Source organism: Phallusia mammillata, chromosome 4 (assembly GCF_965637545.1).
Source record: "Phallusia mammillata chromosome 4, kaPhaMamm4.hap1.1, whole genome shotgun sequence".
Taxonomy (NCBI): domain Eukaryota; kingdom Metazoa; phylum Chordata; class Ascidiacea; order Phlebobranchia; family Ascidiidae; genus Phallusia; species Phallusia mammillata.
In genome coordinates, this window is record NC_137255.1 from 7,327,449 (window position 1) to 7,346,000 (window position 18,552).

The window sequence follows — 18,552 nt, forward strand, 5'->3', positions numbered from 1 at the left end:
GCACTTTGTACATATCTTAATGTCGCGACACAAAAAATATGGTACAACTATATTTACCTGACGCGCTGGTATTTCTTTCTGCAACAAAAATAAGTTTGTGATAAATTTGTGACGGTTTTGCAACAATGTTGAACCAGCTTTGTTATGTGTGACAAAAAATAAACACTTATATCTTGGCCAAATTGTTCGTTTCATTAACCGCCTTTATATAAAGCAAGAGTCAGTAAAGTACGATTATTTTGATATTGACCCCTTGGTGAGGGCATATTCGTTTGATGTTGACCAAAGTGTGAAAGTAGGACTACTTAAAGTTTAGCTTATGAGAAGGGTTTTGTCCATACATTGAAATTAGGAAAATACCGTTCAATACTCGATTTGGTACGCGCACAAAATATGGTAAATACTGTTTAAGGTGTACCGATACCAATGTGGAAAATAGTAATAAATCACCTGTTATTTTCCAGTTGAGTAAAAATCCTTGCCAATTCGATCCATTGCCAGGTTTAAATCTAATAGCGACCGTGTTACTGGGAGTTGTCAAGTTTTCATATTGGTATGGCAATGAGCAAATTCTCTTCGCACTCTAAGTTTTAAAAACAAACAAATATTAATCAATAAATTATTTCCGTCGTGAATAGAAGTTGATGTAAGCCAATGCCCAAGATCAAATAATGTTTGTTTAGAATAATGTTAATTGTAGTATATTAGGTAGAAGTAAATTTTATTAAAGTTTTTAGCACGAAATTTTTCAAAATGTTTGGAAACCCCTGCATCAAATCAACTTCAAACAGACAAATTAACTCACAGATGAAAAATCTTCTGATATCTCCAAAAAGCCGCCGGTGCAAGCATAAGTAGAATAGGAATAAGGAAAGTTTATGCTTATCAACCTTAACTGGATAACCTAGCAAACAAAATCTTGATAAGGAAACCTTTTTTTTACTAACACCACACAGTTGATCATAAATGTCACAGGTTACCAAACATTTGGGAACAATATCAAATTGTTTTTTTTTAAATAAACACGTTGCTGCAAAATTCATCTGGGTAACCTGTTGTTTTGGTGCATTAATAAACCAAGTGCATTCCATATTTTGGGGATAAAATTCTGGAAATCCTGGTGACCAAAGAAATCCGGTTTCGTTTGTAACGTTGCTCGCCCCACAAGATGGTGCTGAAACAATACAATTTGTATTTACTTTGACATATATCTGTATACCTTTCTAACTGGCTCTGTTGGTTTTCTGTATACTTACGTGCAACTGCAACGTTGACATCTAAAAAAAAAATAAGAAACATTTAGTACATTTTTCTTTTTATTTTGTGCAAAGTTATAGTACGTGAGTTTAACAAGGAAATGAAAATTCGCTACTAGCCTATATCTATTGAAGATTTGCTACAAATACCCTTTCATAATGTTACTTACTTTTCGAATACCAAGCTAGTACAAATCCTCTGCCATTGATGCTGCTGTCAGACTTAAACGTGATAACTGGGTTGATTTTGGTCGCATAAGTTGACATATCCCCCAAAGTGCCGCAGTACGGCCCTACCTGTATACATTGACATAACATAAGTGCGTGATGCAACGAAGTTTTGGTTAATATAATCATATTACAACGTGTCGTTTTATACCGAACTTTTTCAAACTTTCGTCAAAACGTCCCAAACAATTTAAAACGTCTAACGAATCTTTGAATATCAACAAAGTACGGGCTACGTTGTTTCAGAGTTTTGTGCAGTAAGTGCACCGTAAAATATGTTTTCAGGATAATTAACGATAAACTTAGGTTTTGACCTAAATGTTTCGAAAAGTGTAGGGACACCGCTACTTAAAACCTTTCAAAGCAAAATCAAACCGTTGAACTATCGTTGAGGCTAATGTGAAAAAAATCTGCACGACAAGAAGGCGATCGCTCTAGTTCCCACTCCACCAACTTCAAGTAAATGGTCTAAAATAAATAAAGAGAAAATTAAAACCTTATACATATCGCTAAATCTAAAAATTAAAATTTACTGAGAGGCGTGACAATCAAGAGAAAAAGATTAGCTTTGGTACCCTACGACAAAAATTTGATCAAACCTAATAGCATTAAACTGGATCTGGCACCAGAATATATTTGACATTATCGATTTCGGCAACGACTTATATTTAATTCTTATACATTGCGCCTGTTGTTGTTCCCGTTGCCACATTTGTTTCGCAAAAAGAGGAATTTTCTGGATACTCCAAGAATATCCTTAAGGCTTAAGCACTTAATTACTACTCTCCCTGTAATGTCGCATGGATCTTTGTTTTATCTTGGAAAGTATTGGTTACTCGTTTATTTGTAATTTATTCTAGTGTGGTAACTTACATGATTTGGTTGGTTTTGTATCTCCCATCTACATGCAATGTTGTTGGGATATCTGTCAGGGTAATTTGGTGACGCAATAATTCCATTTGTACCCGTCAATGTATGGGAACAATTAAAAGCTGTAAAACAGAAAACAGTTCAGTAAGTACTACGTAAATCAGCATGCACTAAATAAAAAAGTCATACCTTCAGGCAGTAAGGTGGTGTTTCGTCGCTCTAAAAAAGGCATACCAACTTATTGAAAGGCGTAATTGGAACTTTTTTTGATTATAATTGATTATAATGACGAGTTGATCACGGCTTGATTTCATATTTTTCGACAAAAAAGACTTTATCTTGAATTGATTTAAGTCACTTTACGGTATTTACGTCACTTTAAACGGTATTGCATACACTCTGGTCTTTTGAAGTTAAATATAGGAAAGTTAGTATTGTTTTCGTTGGTTGTAGAGCAAAATTAACAAAGTAAAAATATTTACCTGAGGAACTCCAAGCAATTTCAAAAAAACCAGGCGTGTTATATCCATACGTGGTGTATTCAAAAGTAATTTTCGATTGTGAAGTTAAGCTTTTAGGTGGGGAGTTGCACAATGCTTGATCAAACTGAATTAAATAGCAAAATCAAATTAGTTTACTAATGGTCTGCTTTATTATGTAATTTCGTCGGGATCAAAAAGTAAGTAGGTTATTTGGTCCGACATGCGAAAAACATATCCTGGAAACATCAACCTGTCATATTGCTACTGTATAATAAGCACAACTCAACTTAAATTGGGTATTAAAGAACAAAAAGCCATACATTTCTTTATACATAGGGAAAAAACGTAATTACTCGAGACGAATTCTGTGCATTATGAAAATGAAATGTGCAAACCTTACCAAACTATTGTGATGTTCATCCAAAACATTAAAGTTGTCATTGTAGCATGAAACGTTAAACTTGGTAAAAGACACTGTGATCTCCTGAAACAGATTTTCTAAAATAGTAAACCAAATAACAAGGCACAATACCTATAAAACTGGACTAACCTTTCCCTCGGGAACATTTAAAGTCCACCTACATCTGAATGATAGATGATTACTTATGTTAGAAAAATCAACATTCTTGAAAGTTCCGGCCAGGGATGTTAAATTTACTCCATCAGCACAAGGTTCAAATGACGAATCTACAAAAGTGGTTTGTTTGACTAAGTAGCACATCAATTAAGCATGTTTTCTTAACATTCGCAACATCTTTAATGCTAAAACTATCCACAGTCGACTCCCAGATAGGGTACATTATTATACAAGGTACGGTCCGGTATTTCGGCCAACTCATAACTAATTTATTCCTATACCAATACCAAACGTATGTTTATTATACAGAGCGAACAGTTCGCAAACTTCCAAACATATTTATAAAAACCTACATTTCAAAATGTAATCAATGGGCCTTAGTACCTTGTGGTACGATTATTAATCAATGGGCATTAGTACCTTGTGGTACGATTATATTTGACTTTTTCAGTCAACACTGCACTAGTTTCTAACTACTGTGCATACCTACCACTTTTATATTGGCAAACTGATATTAGTAAGTTTGTGAGCAGTAACATAATACCTAATATTCGATATTCAAGAGAAAAGCCGGAATCGGTGACTATATCATCAGAATGAAAGTACAGTTGTGTTTCTCCTCGAAAAATTACATTACCCATGAAGTTTCTGCAGTACGTTGTAGTATTCTAAAATTTTATTTGGTTAATCAGGGCGTGTTTTTTGTAAACAGTCACGCAATTTAGTTCACTTACTCTTTGATCTGAAATAATCAAGTAGTCCCAGCGACAATCGTACATGCTTTCGATACCAAAAGTTTGAAAATAGATCAGAACAAACTAAAGTAATGAATGAAAAAAATATAATCAGGTAACCATATTTTACTCAATGTAAGCTTGATACATAAAAACGTTATTTTACCTTATTACTTTCAGCTGGTATGACCCAGTGACAGTCTTGATTGTCTGGGTAATTTGACGGATAATTTGGGGAGGTAATTGTCCCATTTCTGTTAGTAATACTATGCCCACAGTTAAAACCTAAATAAATAACCCCAAAAGTCAGTGTCGTTTATAGTTTTAAAATTTAAATAACTTTTAACTGCAGGTAATTGCGCTTCCAACAACTTACTTGTAGCGGCAGTTGGGGTAAAAGTAACTGGATCTGAAAAATATATAGCTTTGTTGATGCATAAATCTTTTTCAATGAAGCACATAAAAAAGACGAAATGCAATGCAAGTTAGTCGCTGTACCTGTAACAAACCAATCAATTTCTACATTTCCGAGGTCCCGATTGGTGTTGCCAGAGTAGCTGTTGAAGGTGTATACTATCTGAACCACATTTGACGTCGTTGTAAACGGTCTTGGTGTTTTTGAGACACAAATCTCATTAAACTAAAAAAATAAATATAATTAGAAATATATATTCAACACTAGAGATCGAACTAAACTGTTGTACAAATAAGAATATATGTGTTAAGTAATTCGACAGGAATTTTGACCTACCACAGTTTCATATGAACGACCATGGTAAAATCGAAAGTAACTTTCGCCGCATGATGTCTTGTTAGAAAGTTTGAAGACTGGAAAACTCATGTTTATCCCCTGCATGTTACAATAAGAATTAAGTAAAACGATTAAGCAATGTTTTCCTACAATGTGCATAAGATACAATGCGAGTTTTACAAATAGCAGTCAAATAACTACATGCTGTTGTTCGTTTGTTTCATTTCTATTTTGAATGAGAAGGCAACGCCTAAATGCGTGACGCTACCGATGAGTCCACTGTCGGGCACTTTTTTGTTGCAAAACCATTGAATCATTTTTTATTGTTTTTTTTTGAAAAAATTTGTTGGTGACTTAATTAGCAATGCTGCTAGACTAGAGTTTCTTGCTCATAAAAAACACAACTGGCCGATATAGGATTAGAACCCCAAACCATGTGAAGCTAGCCATTCCGCCAACTAGGATTTAATCAAAGTCATAAGGGTCGATTTAGAGGTGATAGTTAACCCTCGCCGTTTTTTGTTGAAAAAAGTTTTGTCAGAAAGACCACACACATGCCCATGCTTCAAGTTAATATATCCGGTTGTTCGTAATATTTAGGGTAACAAACTTAGAAATCACAAGTGTCTTGTAGTATGTTACACTAGACAAAAAGTAGGAATTGACATTGTTATGCCATTTGAACGATTAAAACTAAAATCTCGTTTATTAAGACACCTTTAAAACGCATGCGCTACAAGAACATAAGACGGTCTAAAAACATAATGAAAGGAAACAGGGTTTACATTATCTGCGTCAATGAAAAGCTACGAGTTTTGCACAAACATGTTCAGTGAGAGACGGCTGGCGGCATGTTTTTTACAACCGGATAAAATTGACAAAACTAAAACCATTTCGATGCGTTAAAGTTGAAAGAATAAAAAGAAAATGGAAGACACACCCTTTGTGTTGGTACTTCAATTGTCCATGAGCAGTACAGGTAATAGGGAATAGGAGATGGGAGATCGGCCGGAAACAGAATTTTGCCGGAAGTACCACGAATTGTAACACCGCCTTCACAAGCTGGAAATAAATAATAGCCAATTAAAACGCGAGGTTTTTCGAAAAAATCAAAATAAGTACCAGTGTAGTTCGAGAAATAGGCAGGTGTCGTCAGTGCAGATGTTGCGTTAGTTGCGGAACCTGAAAACACAGCAGGAATTATATATTTGCCTAGTTTACATGTGTTTTTCTAGCTTACTCATTTTACGATTGTTCGAAAACCGCATTTTTTAACAGAAATGTGCATGCACCAAGAAAAAACTTAGGTGCGCCCCAAAACAATTTAGTTTTGTTACCCAAACGTTTAAACCTAAACATAACAAAAAATAAGTGTTCGGTTTGGGGTCAGGCTCATACCTTTTCTATGGATTCAAGTTACCACAATGTTAAAAGGTATCCGTGGTGAATATTTCAAAAACCCGAAAAGGTTTAACTAACACAAAGTTACTTACCAAACCAAATAAGGTGAAAACCAGCACCGGTGACGCTACTGTCTGATTTGAACTCGATCTGCACCAAACTCGAGTTAATGGTTCCACTGACGTTCGCACTTGAACGTCCACAAATGCGTCCTGTATCGCTGACCTGCGTTCAAAAAACACTAAGCACGACTCTATATATTTCAAAGCTTAGATGTGTACAACCAAAGATATGTGATTTGCTTTAAAAGCTCAGCGTGCTTAAAATAAGACCTTAGAAGTTGCCTAAAGTTTTAGGCTTGAACTTTAAACTGCTTTAACTTGAGTTGAGCTGAGTTTATCTTGGTGAAAGAACACATAGCGACATAATTGCACTGAACAATCACCAAGCCGGAAATAGCTGCGCAACGTTGAGACGTTGATTGGGCGCAAGATTGGTGGATCATGATTAAACGCTCTGCAGCTACACAGTATTATAAAGCGTTATGTGACAGGAGCTCACCAGAAAGTAACTTTGCATAAATATAATCAAACCCACCGATAACAAAAGTCAATGTAACTATAGATAATCACCTAAAATGTAAATGACTAAAATTAAAGATTCCATTACCTATTGAGCCAAATAAACAAAAAAGGTACACGACGGCAAAGATGAAGTTTGTAATGTGAAAGAGCTGACTGAATGACAGCTGGATAAAGCAACACTCACCACCAAGCTTGAGTTGTCCCAGGCAACACCGGAGATCAAAAGCCAATCAAAAAGACAAATGACCTGACGCTCGATTGAAGTGTTCACGAGAATAAAGTTTAAAATCTGTAAAGAGATAGTAAATATGACTATATCTCTGTAGTCCAAGTCGAAAAAAATATCACAAAGGTTAAACGTCCTTTAACCACATTGACAAGTTCAAGTTAGGGCGTATTTTATGAATCCATGACACACAGATTAAACTTAAGATAAGACTTATTCAAATTATACGTTTCGATGATAATAAAGTTGGCAGCTCTAGGGCACTTTAAAAAAATGCAACTTTGACAAACTGTTAAAGCAGTTGTTTAACCATAGCTAATTAAAAAACCCAAAATAATTAACTTTTTGGATGTTTTAAAATGAAATGCAAAACAACTAGCGTTCTCCGCAAAAGCAGTTTGTGCGGTGGTGTTTGTTGATTTAATGCTAGTAAAAACATTTTTTGCCAAGTTAAACACACACTTAAATTGATTATCAAATGTATCAATAAATTATTTGTATTGCACAACATCCAGTAATTCATTAGTATTTCATTTTGTAAAATGAAACATCTTGATCATACATGTACGCGATGTTAAACAAAGTAACATAAAAATCTGCTCACATTAATGTTTTCCACTGACACCAACCAAGTACAGTGTTGATTGTTGGAATAAGAGCCCATTAAATTAGACGAGAAAAGATAACCGGAAATAGGGGAAGTGTGCACTGGCACCCCACATCCATCTGATATACACAAAAGACATAAATATATTTGCAATAGGTTACAAAAAGTACAATTTTACACATAAAATGAAATCAAAGTATTTAGTAACAATATTTTAAAGTACTACTTACTTGATGTTAAACGTGTGGGACAGCTACAATTCTCTAAAAATTGACATTTAAGGATTAATTGCATTCAGATTATAGCAGTAAACAAAACTTACCATAAGTGACATTGGATGGGACGAATGCTAAAAGATAAAGAAAAAGTGAAAATGTGTGTTTTTAGAAGATAAAGCTAGTTTGCACTCACTGTAATTGGGTGTAGTAAAAGGAGCCATTGATGCTAAAATAAACAGAGAATATGATGTATTAACTTACTACCTACGTATATATAGAATGATAAAACACACAACAACATAAACAACCCTAAAAATAACAGCATGTAATAATAGCTTTGTAATAAAATGAAAACTTACTAGTGGGGATGAACAATTTTCCTGTAAAAATACAAAATGGCATTCAATTAAGAAAGCAGGTAACTTATTTGTTTGGGTTTATCAATTTTATTTCACCACACTAAAATCACAGATGAGATTTTATGTATATTGAAAACAGCTTCATAAATAAATTGGGCATTAAAGTCCAACATTTTTATTATTTACTTGAATATGTAAGATGAAATCCTCTGTTTTGAACAGCCGCATTTGAGTGAAACTCAACAAAAACACTACTTTGAGTGGATTGGTACACTGGTTCATGTGTATGGCACAGCTTTTTGCTAAGGGAATTCTGTTAAATAATCAAAAACTGAGTTGTAATTGCAATAACCAAAATTTTAAACAAGATTTGCAATGTGATAAACGTTCACTATTAACAAGATTAATTAACTTTATACATATAATGTTTAATACACACAACAACAAAATTGAAAATAAGTCCTGTTTGTGTGTGTTAGTGCCTAGTGGTAAAGCAATATAATTTTAAGTAGCTTTGAATCCAAAAAAGTCAATAAAATGGGATTTACCTCTGCTATACTTGTATTTCCATCAAATATTTCAACCCAATCATGCCCACATGAGCTGTTGCTGGTTTCCAAATCCAAGTACAGTATGTAAACAGTGATTGTCTAAAAAGCACATGACAGCTTTTACCTATGTTGCTATCACATTGTTTCGAAATCAGACAAAGTGTCTAATTTAAAAATAAGTGGAAAATAAATAAACAAAGGTCTTACATCTGGATACAAAGTTTGAATCACCCAGTGACAGTCAATGCCTGCTGGATATGTACTGGGAAATCCAGGTGAAAGTATGTAACCAGAAGTTGTTGAGTGTGTTCCAGATGAACTGCAAGAGTTCGAAGCTTCCAACAACAAAACATGATCAATTAAAAATGATATATATTTCATGGTTGTAATGTCCAGTATATATAAATTAAATTATTGAACAATGCACATGTTTTTTACACACCATCTCTATTCAAATAACATGCACTTCAAGTTTTACCTGTTGTGGTGGATCCATTTTGTAAGACACCTGCAAAATAAAGTAAAATTCATCATAACATTTTACAATTTTAAAATCAAAACAGATCCGAAATATAGTCAAAAACATTTTTCAAAAAATATAGCAAATGATTACAATGCCCATTTGCAACAACTTTGTTAACACACCTATATTTTTATACAAGAGCTAACATTCTTGTAATTTGTTTCAATATAAAATAGAACAATTGGAAACATACCAAACCAAACCAAGTAGAATCCAACACCAGTAAAGCTGCTGTCAGATTGGAATTGGATCTGTGTGGAACTAGAGTTAGAATGTCCACGAATATAGGAAATACCATGAGTTCTTCCACAGATCTTGTTTGTGTTGGTCACCTGAAAAACACAATATTGGCTAAAATCACAGAAGTTGTTGAATTGATTTTACCCACTGTTAAGTTTGACGTCTCCCATTTTATTCCAGAAACTTTAAGCAAGTCAAAACTGCAGTGGTTGTGACTTTCCAATCCAAGATTTAGTAGTAAAATGCCAATTTTCTGTGACAAAAATTAAAATCTTTGTGAAACCACAAATTTACCGAGGTAATTTATGTGCAAAATGGCAACAGGTAAAACCAAAATTGCAAACATACGATAAAACATATAGTTTTGCACATATTTTTTTCAATCCGAATAACACTGAAGTATTCCAATGTAATAATGTACCAAAATGGATGATGCTAAACGCATTCACATTTACATGAAATTTAAGTATTTTGAACGATAAAGCAAACACTATGAAAAAGTATGTATTTCAAAACACTCAAAAATTTTCTTCTAGTAGCATTATTTTCAAACAATAGAAAATAATCTTACATTAGGATAGTCCACACTGATATACCAGAAACACATTTGACGATGTGAATACATATCTGGAAAGTTAGATGAGAGCAAATACCCAAATTCATTGGAAACTTGAACTGCAGTTCCACATTCAACTGCAAAAAAACTGTGTCATAAAATTGACAAATGTTGTTTTACAATTAACAGCCTGTACACTTTTGACATCAACAACAACAAAAGTCGTCAGGTATTGAAACACTTAAACAAGGCATATAACATACCAATGCAAACTTACCTGGAGTTGATGGTGTTGTACAGTTGCATTGAGCTAAAAATGAAAAAAAAAGTTGGTAAATACCTAAAAAAATGTTTTTTAGTTCATGTCACCACTCACCATATGAAACATTTACCAATGGCGGGGTGTATTCTGTAAAAATGAATCATAAATTATTAATATTTCGCAATTTGTGAAGGTAAATGGATTGCAAAATGCAAAGCTGCCCTAAAGTGGAACTGTAGAATCAATTTCAAAAATCAATCAAGTCATGCTGCAACAGATAATTTTTATGTTTTCAGAGTTTTATAATTTTGACCTACTATGCAGTAATACAAATAGCTATAAAAAAGGAGCATGTTATAAAGTACAATCGTATATGTCAGGTTAAACATACCAACAACATCCCACGTAAGTTCAATATCACGGAAGTCATTGGAATTGGAGAGAGCATAGTAGTAATAAATTTCAATTCTATTTGATGTGGTAGTGACACTGTTTGGAATTGTTAAAAGGCAAATACGATCATCGAACTGCGAAACAAAGCAACGTTAAGTTTAAATTTATTTATGTGTGACAACTTTGTTCCCAATCGGCAGAAGATATGTGTGGTTTTTAAATGCTTTGATAAGCTATAACTACTGCTGAGTATTTAAAACTACAGACCCACTAAAAACACAACAAAATGGATTATCTCACCACACGTTAGTTTATCTTATTCTTAGCAACAGAAAATGGCGCCATTTTTAAAGATGATAAAATGGCGCCCTTTAAAACCAAATGACCACTTGGTGCGTAAAAGAGTTAAAAGTCAACTGCCAAAACTCTTACCACTGATTGTATCGGGGTTCCCTGATAAATTTGCATAAAGTGATTGTAACATGGGGCAGAAAGGTTGAATCGTCTGAAGTTCAGTTGCACGAACTGCAGAGAAATATTTGTAAGACAAACAATAATATTTTCGAGACAGCATTAAGTTGAAAAGGGAATTGATCAGGCCGTGTATGTCCAATTGAAAACCTGAATAAAAAAATCGCTACAACCTAAACTTCCACGCTGTGCGCACCAACAAATACGTTTACTTAATTTTACTTGGTACTCGGGACTTAATCGGCAGCTGTTGTGGTTGCCAAAACACTTACTAAAAACAAAGAGCCTTGCAACATTTGTTCACCTGCTAACAGATAATGAAAGCGTATTTTTGATACGTACTTATCAGAACCCTTACACCACTGAACTGGGTTTATTAAAGCAGGTTGATTACTGTCGGGTTCCTTTCGTGCAATCATCGCATTTACACCGATTTTGGTGCTAAAGAGCGATGGTGTACCATTACACCAATGAACATAGCACGCCACAGGCACATTAAAGGCATTATGCTGTGTCACTAATCAGCCGGTTAGTAGAGCTTCGAAGGCAATGATTCTTGCCGACTTTAAGCGCGCTTACTGCTACTGAGTCGTTTATTGGTCAGTTGGTAGTGCTCCAGTTCCGGAAAGGCTACAGTCGTTGGTTCGAATCCCAACGCAGGCTAGGGTTTTCCAGCCGATACCTTGCATATGTGAAAATGCTTGGTGATTGGCCTTGCCATATGTGAAAATGCTTGGTGAATAGACCTAGCGCAGTGTGCTTTGCATACGAGTGTGCCGTGACCGCTGTCTACATAGACGGGGTGACCCCAGCATTAAATTTATTAAATTAACCTGATACAAACACCCCAGTTGGACGTGAAAAGGTCAAATACGTTAGCAACAAAAGTTGTCGGATAAAGATTTGATAAAGGTATGTCATTGGAAGTTATGTGATGTCTTATTTAATATACCTTGTTTTCTGCTACCACTATCTTCCAGCGACATTCGTTCACACCTGTTCCCGGGTCGGTTACGTTTTCCGGAATAAGTATTTTGCCAGTTGTGGCATTCTCGATTGTCATTCCACCCCTTGAACACGCTGTTTAACAGAAAATAAGATACATATACGTTACGTTCTTATTCTTGACTTTAGCATGAATGCTGTAAAGTGATGTTTTTATAGCGGTAATAAATAAGAGGTGCATTTATGATGGAAATATTAATGAATTGGATTCAATCGCTTACTACCTAGAATTAAACGTTTGGTCAACCATATAACTGAAGAAGATTGGCGATTTTGAACGTCTTTAGCGAGTTGCGTCGTGTTTATAACAAGCGCTATTTTGCAACAGTAGTCTTCGCGCGCACTCACCACGCTTTGTTATGCCGGAAATTAATACCACCTGTGTGGTGGAATGTTTGTGTTTATAACGCTGAACTGGTCACCAATTACATGTTAGTGATGATATGACCAACACTACGTTGGTTATATTCAATTCGATTGCTTACCTTGTATAGCTGAGTCATTACTATGCTCCGCTTTTGTGTTTTTACATCCGAGCAACAGGCAAAGCAGAAATAAAATGTGCAGTAACTGCATTGTTATAGCGCGCGTGTGTCCACGCGTCAGCTTGTTCTGCAAAATATAGTAACTTACAGGGTAAAATTTCGTTTTATATATAGTCAATTATATTGTATTGAACAGAGTGTTTGCTTCATAGTTAATCGGAAATAGTTTTCAAAGCAATCTTGCATATATTAAAACTTGCATAAACTACGATAAACTACTTTGAAAAGAGGTATTAATAGCAATGCAGATTAGTGTGATATTCATTATTTGCGATACACACACTAAATTAGGTAATTAGGTTAACGGACCACGCTTGCACATAATGAGTTTAATTAAAATTGCAATTGCTTTCAAAAAACATAGTAAAGATTTTAAACGGAAAGTGCGTTTTACTTTTATTGTGATGACTTAGTGCATCTGAACAAATATACTCTTTGATCAATTGGTATTGCCTGCGTAGTTTGCATAACGATGAGAAAATTTATGTAACAGATATATTATATGCCCTGGTCATGATGTAAGTTTGTAGGTATGGACTGCCAACATATCATAAATATTAATGCTAAAGCGAAAATCCTTACAAAAACTCTCCAGCTGATTCTGACAAGAAACTAACGACCGCAAATTGTCGACAATCACGTCATTTTAACAGTTAGCATTCTCTACTCTCTCTTGCGTCACGATTAACGAAAGATCCGGAAATCAGGTTTCGGAGAAGAAAATGGGATACTGTAAATTCATTTCTTATATGGTGTACACTAAAGTTTTTTTTGTTGTAATAACATACCAAGGTTTTGTTATGGCCTCTGCAATACTGATTCACGGAGTCTTGAATATTCAAATCAAACACTAATGCAGCATAAATAAGTCAATGCAAATGTCGTAACGATTGGACGAAGTTTAAATATCTGTTATACCTACATACTAAGGAAAAGGTAACCTGACCTAAAAAACTTAAACTATACAGAGACAAACATAAACCAAAATATAAAATGAAAATTATCAGCATTGTTAAACACAGCATAAAAACTCATTGACATAGGAGAAGTTAAACACATATATTTTTGTTAATTTTTCAATTTCTATAACCTTTCAGGGCTAGCAGTTATAAGGGAATGTAGTGGATCGGGTTTGGATTTGAATTGATTAATGTAAACACATTTGTTTGCAAACATCTACCGACGTCGGCTACGCATTGTTATCGAAACGGTATGAACACAAACAGTCCATCGGTTCGATTATACGGCGTTTCAAAATTTTAATTATTGTACACTTTTTGCTGTACTTTTTAAACTTTTTACTGTAGCAGTGAAAGAAACACCGACAAATCTAAACTGACACAACATAAGTCTTGCCTGAAATATATACTGCCTTGGTAAACTTAGTTACCGCAATAGCAAGAAATTGCGATGATCCAATCCGGAAATTGGTCATCCTGAAGGCAAAACAATTTGCGTTGGTGGCGTTCACAAAAAGTGCATGTTCTCTAATAATGATCAGATTCTATGAATTTTTTTCTGGCTGTGATACTTGAACCAAAAATAAACCTGTCTCATTGTTCACAACATGACTATGATAAAACTATAATGTGCGGTCATATTGCATTTGCCTTACTTTCTGCTCTGTCGTAATTATTCGACTTCCAATGGCAGTCGTCTAGTGCGATTGTGATCGATCACACAACAGATAAATACAAATTTTTAACCAACTTTTTGGTGCTCTGTAAGCCTAACAACAATTACTTGTACCAGGTCTGTTTTAAATAGGTCTGCCATTTCATTGAGTCAATCAAAACAAGCACTCGAAACAGTCACTAAGGTTGTTATGGAAATAGTCATCAGATATTGTACGACGTGTTTGATTATGTCAATACAATCGTAGAGAAAGCAGCGCCTTCTTCTTTATCACCGCCAATAGTTTCACGCCATGGAGAGTATGATATGGTGACATTGTTCGCGTTATTGAAAGAAGTAATTACGCGTCAGGTGGTAAGTCAACAATAGTGAACACCAGTTGCTATTGCGAAAAACATTAGCCCATATCTTTGACACAAAGGTGGCCGAACAGGTTGATAGTTGTAACCCTAAATAGCAGTGCATATTTTAATAACTATAATCAGTTAAGTAAACCACATTGTTTAATTGGAAAACTTTCTTCAAATGCGCCTGCATTCCGTGGAGTAAGGCTCTGTTATAGCGTAAAGTCTCAAATTTATAAACGAATACTCAAAAAGTGTTTTACGCAGTTTTTTCATGCTTGCTTGCGTGCCTAACTAACTTCTCAAAAAATATCACAAAACCAAATGCTGGAAATCGAAATGCAACTATCCAATGAAACAAATCAATTTAATTCGTGCAACAGGTGCAACAAACATTCATCTCTTTCTATATTCCTCTACAAAGGTTGCAAATAAATTCAAATCACCAGCAGTTCATCATTTTATTCAACTCATATTTTGCATCGAACTAATTGACAAGGGATTTTTTTTGTTTCGGTTGCATACACGAACTGCCGCTGCGTTATGGCAAATCATGTCTTGTGTTGTCGTCACGCTTCCGTTTCCAAATATGATCCGTGACATTATTTTAGCCAACACAGACCGCCAAGTTAACAATAACGGCAACTGAAAGGGAAAATGCTGCACTGCTGAGGGAAACAATAATATCGATATCTGATCAAAAATAAAGTTTTTTAACTCATAAATTAAGTTCGGTTGATAGGATAGTATTTAGCAACTACACACACAACAACTAATAATTAGAGTTGGGACCCGGGAAATCCCGATTCCGGAACGTGTCTTTTTTTGAATTCCGATCCCGGGTTCATTTTAGTTCGAATCACGGTGTGGAGCCCATATAATAATAATATTTAACAGTGGTGCGTGTTTCTTAAAAGGTTAAAAACGTGCAAAACGTGTATTCAATTGATTTAGTTTTCGCATAAATAGTATTGCAACAACGTTAATGTTTCGTGTTGCCAATAACAGGTAGACAATCAATGGTGACAGCAATGACATACAACTTAATTACAAGCAGCGCAGTTGAAGAGATAATAAAAAAAGAAGAAATAATAAAAAAACGATGCTAGTTGGTGTCTACCATTAACATATTGCATTAAATCTCTGGTTCGTACGCACACTCATCCGAAATATAATTGTTTCTGTCAATTTTTTATGTGCATAAAACATGATTTAACTTTTGAAACAAGAGTTTAAAGCAGGGGTGTTCAACCTTTTTGGCCAAAGGGCCAAATGCGGTTTACGAATGATTGCGCGGGCCACTTACGTGTTACTGGCTAACTGCTAGTTTGGAATCGTAGAAATAGCCGTCTTATAATTTCTAATTAAAATCCTCACACCGAAATTCTAATCTTAGAAATGTGTATTGTCCTCGTTTACAAGTATAAGAACAATAAACACACCAAGATATAGTAAAGTCAACAAAGTTTTTCCCACACGTCGACATTTCAATGTGAAGTTTGGCACTGTTTTTCTCTAACAAGTTTGGCAATATTCGGTGAGATGGACGATGGAGCAATGCGAAGCGATTTTTTTCCATATGGCTGTCAGAAATTACTGATCTCGCAGGGGATTTAAAGTCACATGTCAACCTTTCTTGGAAAGTTCTGTTAGCTTTACTTGATTTTTGTTTCCTGTTTGGCATAATCTATGTTTGGCATAATCTATCACTGCAGAGTGCGGAAGATGTTTTACTACTAAATGCGGTTTGCGCGAGTCTCTGATACCAGATGTATCTCAATGAACCAAGAAACATTACTGACTGACTCTTGAAGCACGAGTCAGATTGTGACGTAACAATATGAAAATTGTGATACGTAACAATGCGCATTGTGACGCAATAAAAGTAACTTCAAAGTTGTGTATAACTACTCTATTAACAAAGAAATAAAGCAAAACAATAAAGGCCAATTTTTCATAATAAATGTTCCGCATTAATTACGTTGGCGATTAAGTTGCCAATATGAGTCACTTCAAAAACTACTACGCAGGCCACTCAGAACCTTCCAGCGGGCCACGGGTTGAACACCCCTGGTTTAACGCAACTCGTCATTCTTGTCTGTGTCGTCACGCTAAAAAACTAGTGAAAACGTACTTTTGCTCAACATCTTAATACCGGAAATTCCCCAGATTGGAAAGTTAAAATCCCGCGGAATCCCGATTACGGGATTTTCCAATTTGATACCGAAATAGCAACAATGCACATAAATCGAAGCACTTTTCAATAAAGTGGTTGTCAACTCTTAAAACTTTTCGGATGTAACGAAAACAGTGATTGGCAATATAGGGAAAATAACAGTACGTCCGAAAAAATTGCAAGTTTTCACGATTAATTGCGCTAAACCCGTAAAAGGGAGTTTTTTTCAGGTGTAGTTTGACATTTGAAACTCTAGCTGTAAACTTTTAGTATCTGAGTATCAATACAAATTTATAAGTCGACCCTAAGAAGTGTCGTTTCGTACCGTTAATCCCTTTGTTGCGTAACTGTTCCATATGCCTACGAAATATCGGAAAGGTCTACACCGGAGCCAGTGTAAAGTTAAATTCAAATCTTTGCTAAAAGCTACCCGAATGAAGGAAAACACCATCTCCTATTAGGCTGGTAACTGCAATTATTTAAGAGAAAGTCGTTATCGTTAGCTTGCATAAACACCAACATTTGTTGACTAATAACAACTTGGTGATCCCCTGCCGGATGCTGCCATGGGCAGCATCATTAAACGTGTGATTTAGTGCACTGGTTTGACTTTCGGCAAGTTTTGTATACCTACAACTTGTTGCATAGTAATGCCGAGATGACCGACTAGTTTGGTACAACCCTTTTTTGTAGACCCATATACTTCATTACCCAGAAATGGGAGAACAAATTGTGTGAACTTGATACAAAACAAAAATATGAAAAATGATTTCGGAAAAGTTTTTCCAACTGTATGTGGGCCGTTGACATTTGCTCTCTTAAAACGTTGACTGCCAACTACGAGTTATCTCGTAGTGGCCAATCTAGCCAGGCTTACCAGATACGAGTATACTCGTAGTAGACTTATTCGATTGTAACGCGCTTAAAACGAGCTGGCGTCTCGAACTTACGTCGTGGATGCGTTGTGGCAACACCGAGACACCCTACGCCAGCATGTTACCACCGATTAACTCGTAGCATGGCACAAAATATTTCGACTTTCTGATTTCAGAAAGCCACTAAAACATATTTGGCAAATTTAAGCACAACATAGGAATATCCCTTGGCAGTCAACGTGTTAAACCATTAACTCACTTTAACCTGACGAAAACAATACAAAAGCCCTAATTTTTTGTTGTACTTCATGAGGTTGTGTACTGTGTAGTTACGCGATGATGACGAAAGTCCTTTGCCCCAAGCTAGAGTGAGAAGAATTGGTCTCTATACTGTGGGCCTGTTCGGGGAACTTTCGCGGATGACTGGACACAAACGGGGTAGACTGGAGATGACGTCAGAAGACTTAGGATCTCCAGACAACCGTATCTTTCGTTGTTCGCAAATAAAACTGTTGCCTTGGGTAAAAGTAGGCAAAAATGAAAAGGGGATTTCTGACTGGAGCTCATGTTTGAGACAACAACATTCTATTGGGGTTACCTTTGCAGAAAACAGGTAGTTTGAAAAAACGTTTTGTAACAGTTTTCGTGCTTAAACTGGTTTCGGGTAATCGAGCTTTTCGCCT

General features: G+C 35.4%; 1 protein-coding gene across 1 annotated transcript in view; it reads right to left on the reverse strand.

The window, feature by feature from the left end:
• LOC145224136 (cubilin-like) overlaps positions 1-11,531 on the reverse strand; it is a 28,251-nt gene extending 16,720 nt beyond the window's left edge. Inside the window, exons 1-38 of the mRNA XM_080090569.1 lie at positions 11,251-11,531; positions 10,817-10,952; positions 10,540-10,572; positions 10,441-10,473; positions 10,179-10,300; positions 9,756-9,860; positions 9,561-9,699; positions 9,323-9,352; positions 9,052-9,179; positions 8,842-8,943; positions 8,480-8,606; positions 8,294-8,314; positions 8,128-8,160; positions 8,039-8,065; positions 7,947-7,979; positions 7,714-7,835; positions 7,068-7,172; positions 6,392-6,524; positions 6,021-6,080; positions 5,839-5,960; positions 4,899-4,997; positions 4,646-4,787; positions 4,524-4,556; positions 4,314-4,432; positions 4,148-4,231; positions 3,958-4,081; positions 3,387-3,523; positions 3,237-3,320; positions 2,837-2,960; positions 2,544-2,573; positions 2,358-2,476; positions 1,860-1,952; positions 1,427-1,553; positions 1,257-1,277; positions 1,053-1,174; positions 806-904; positions 451-583; positions 58-78 (exon numbers count right to left, since the gene is read on the reverse strand). Coding sequence (XP_079946695.1) covers positions 58-78; positions 451-583; positions 806-904; positions 1,053-1,174; positions 1,257-1,277; positions 1,427-1,553; positions 1,860-1,952; positions 2,358-2,476; positions 2,544-2,573; positions 2,837-2,960; positions 3,237-3,320; positions 3,387-3,523; positions 3,958-4,081; positions 4,148-4,231; positions 4,314-4,432; positions 4,524-4,556; positions 4,646-4,787; positions 4,899-4,997; positions 5,839-5,960; positions 6,021-6,080; positions 6,392-6,524; positions 7,068-7,172; positions 7,714-7,835; positions 7,947-7,979; positions 8,039-8,065; positions 8,128-8,160; positions 8,294-8,314; positions 8,480-8,606; positions 8,842-8,943; positions 9,052-9,179; positions 9,323-9,352; positions 9,561-9,699; positions 9,756-9,860; positions 10,179-10,300; positions 10,441-10,473; positions 10,540-10,572; positions 10,817-10,952; positions 11,251-11,286 — 3,358 coding nt within the window. The 5' untranslated portion in view covers positions 11,287-11,531. The remainder of the gene's footprint in view (positions 1-57; positions 79-450; positions 584-805; positions 905-1,052; positions 1,175-1,256; positions 1,278-1,426; positions 1,554-1,859; positions 1,953-2,357; positions 2,477-2,543; positions 2,574-2,836; positions 2,961-3,236; positions 3,321-3,386; positions 3,524-3,957; positions 4,082-4,147; positions 4,232-4,313; positions 4,433-4,523; positions 4,557-4,645; positions 4,788-4,898; positions 4,998-5,838; positions 5,961-6,020; positions 6,081-6,391; positions 6,525-7,067; positions 7,173-7,713; positions 7,836-7,946; positions 7,980-8,038; positions 8,066-8,127; positions 8,161-8,293; positions 8,315-8,479; positions 8,607-8,841; positions 8,944-9,051; positions 9,180-9,322; positions 9,353-9,560; positions 9,700-9,755; positions 9,861-10,178; positions 10,301-10,440; positions 10,474-10,539; positions 10,573-10,816; positions 10,953-11,250) is intronic.
• Positions 11,532-18,552: the final 7,021 nt, after the last annotated feature.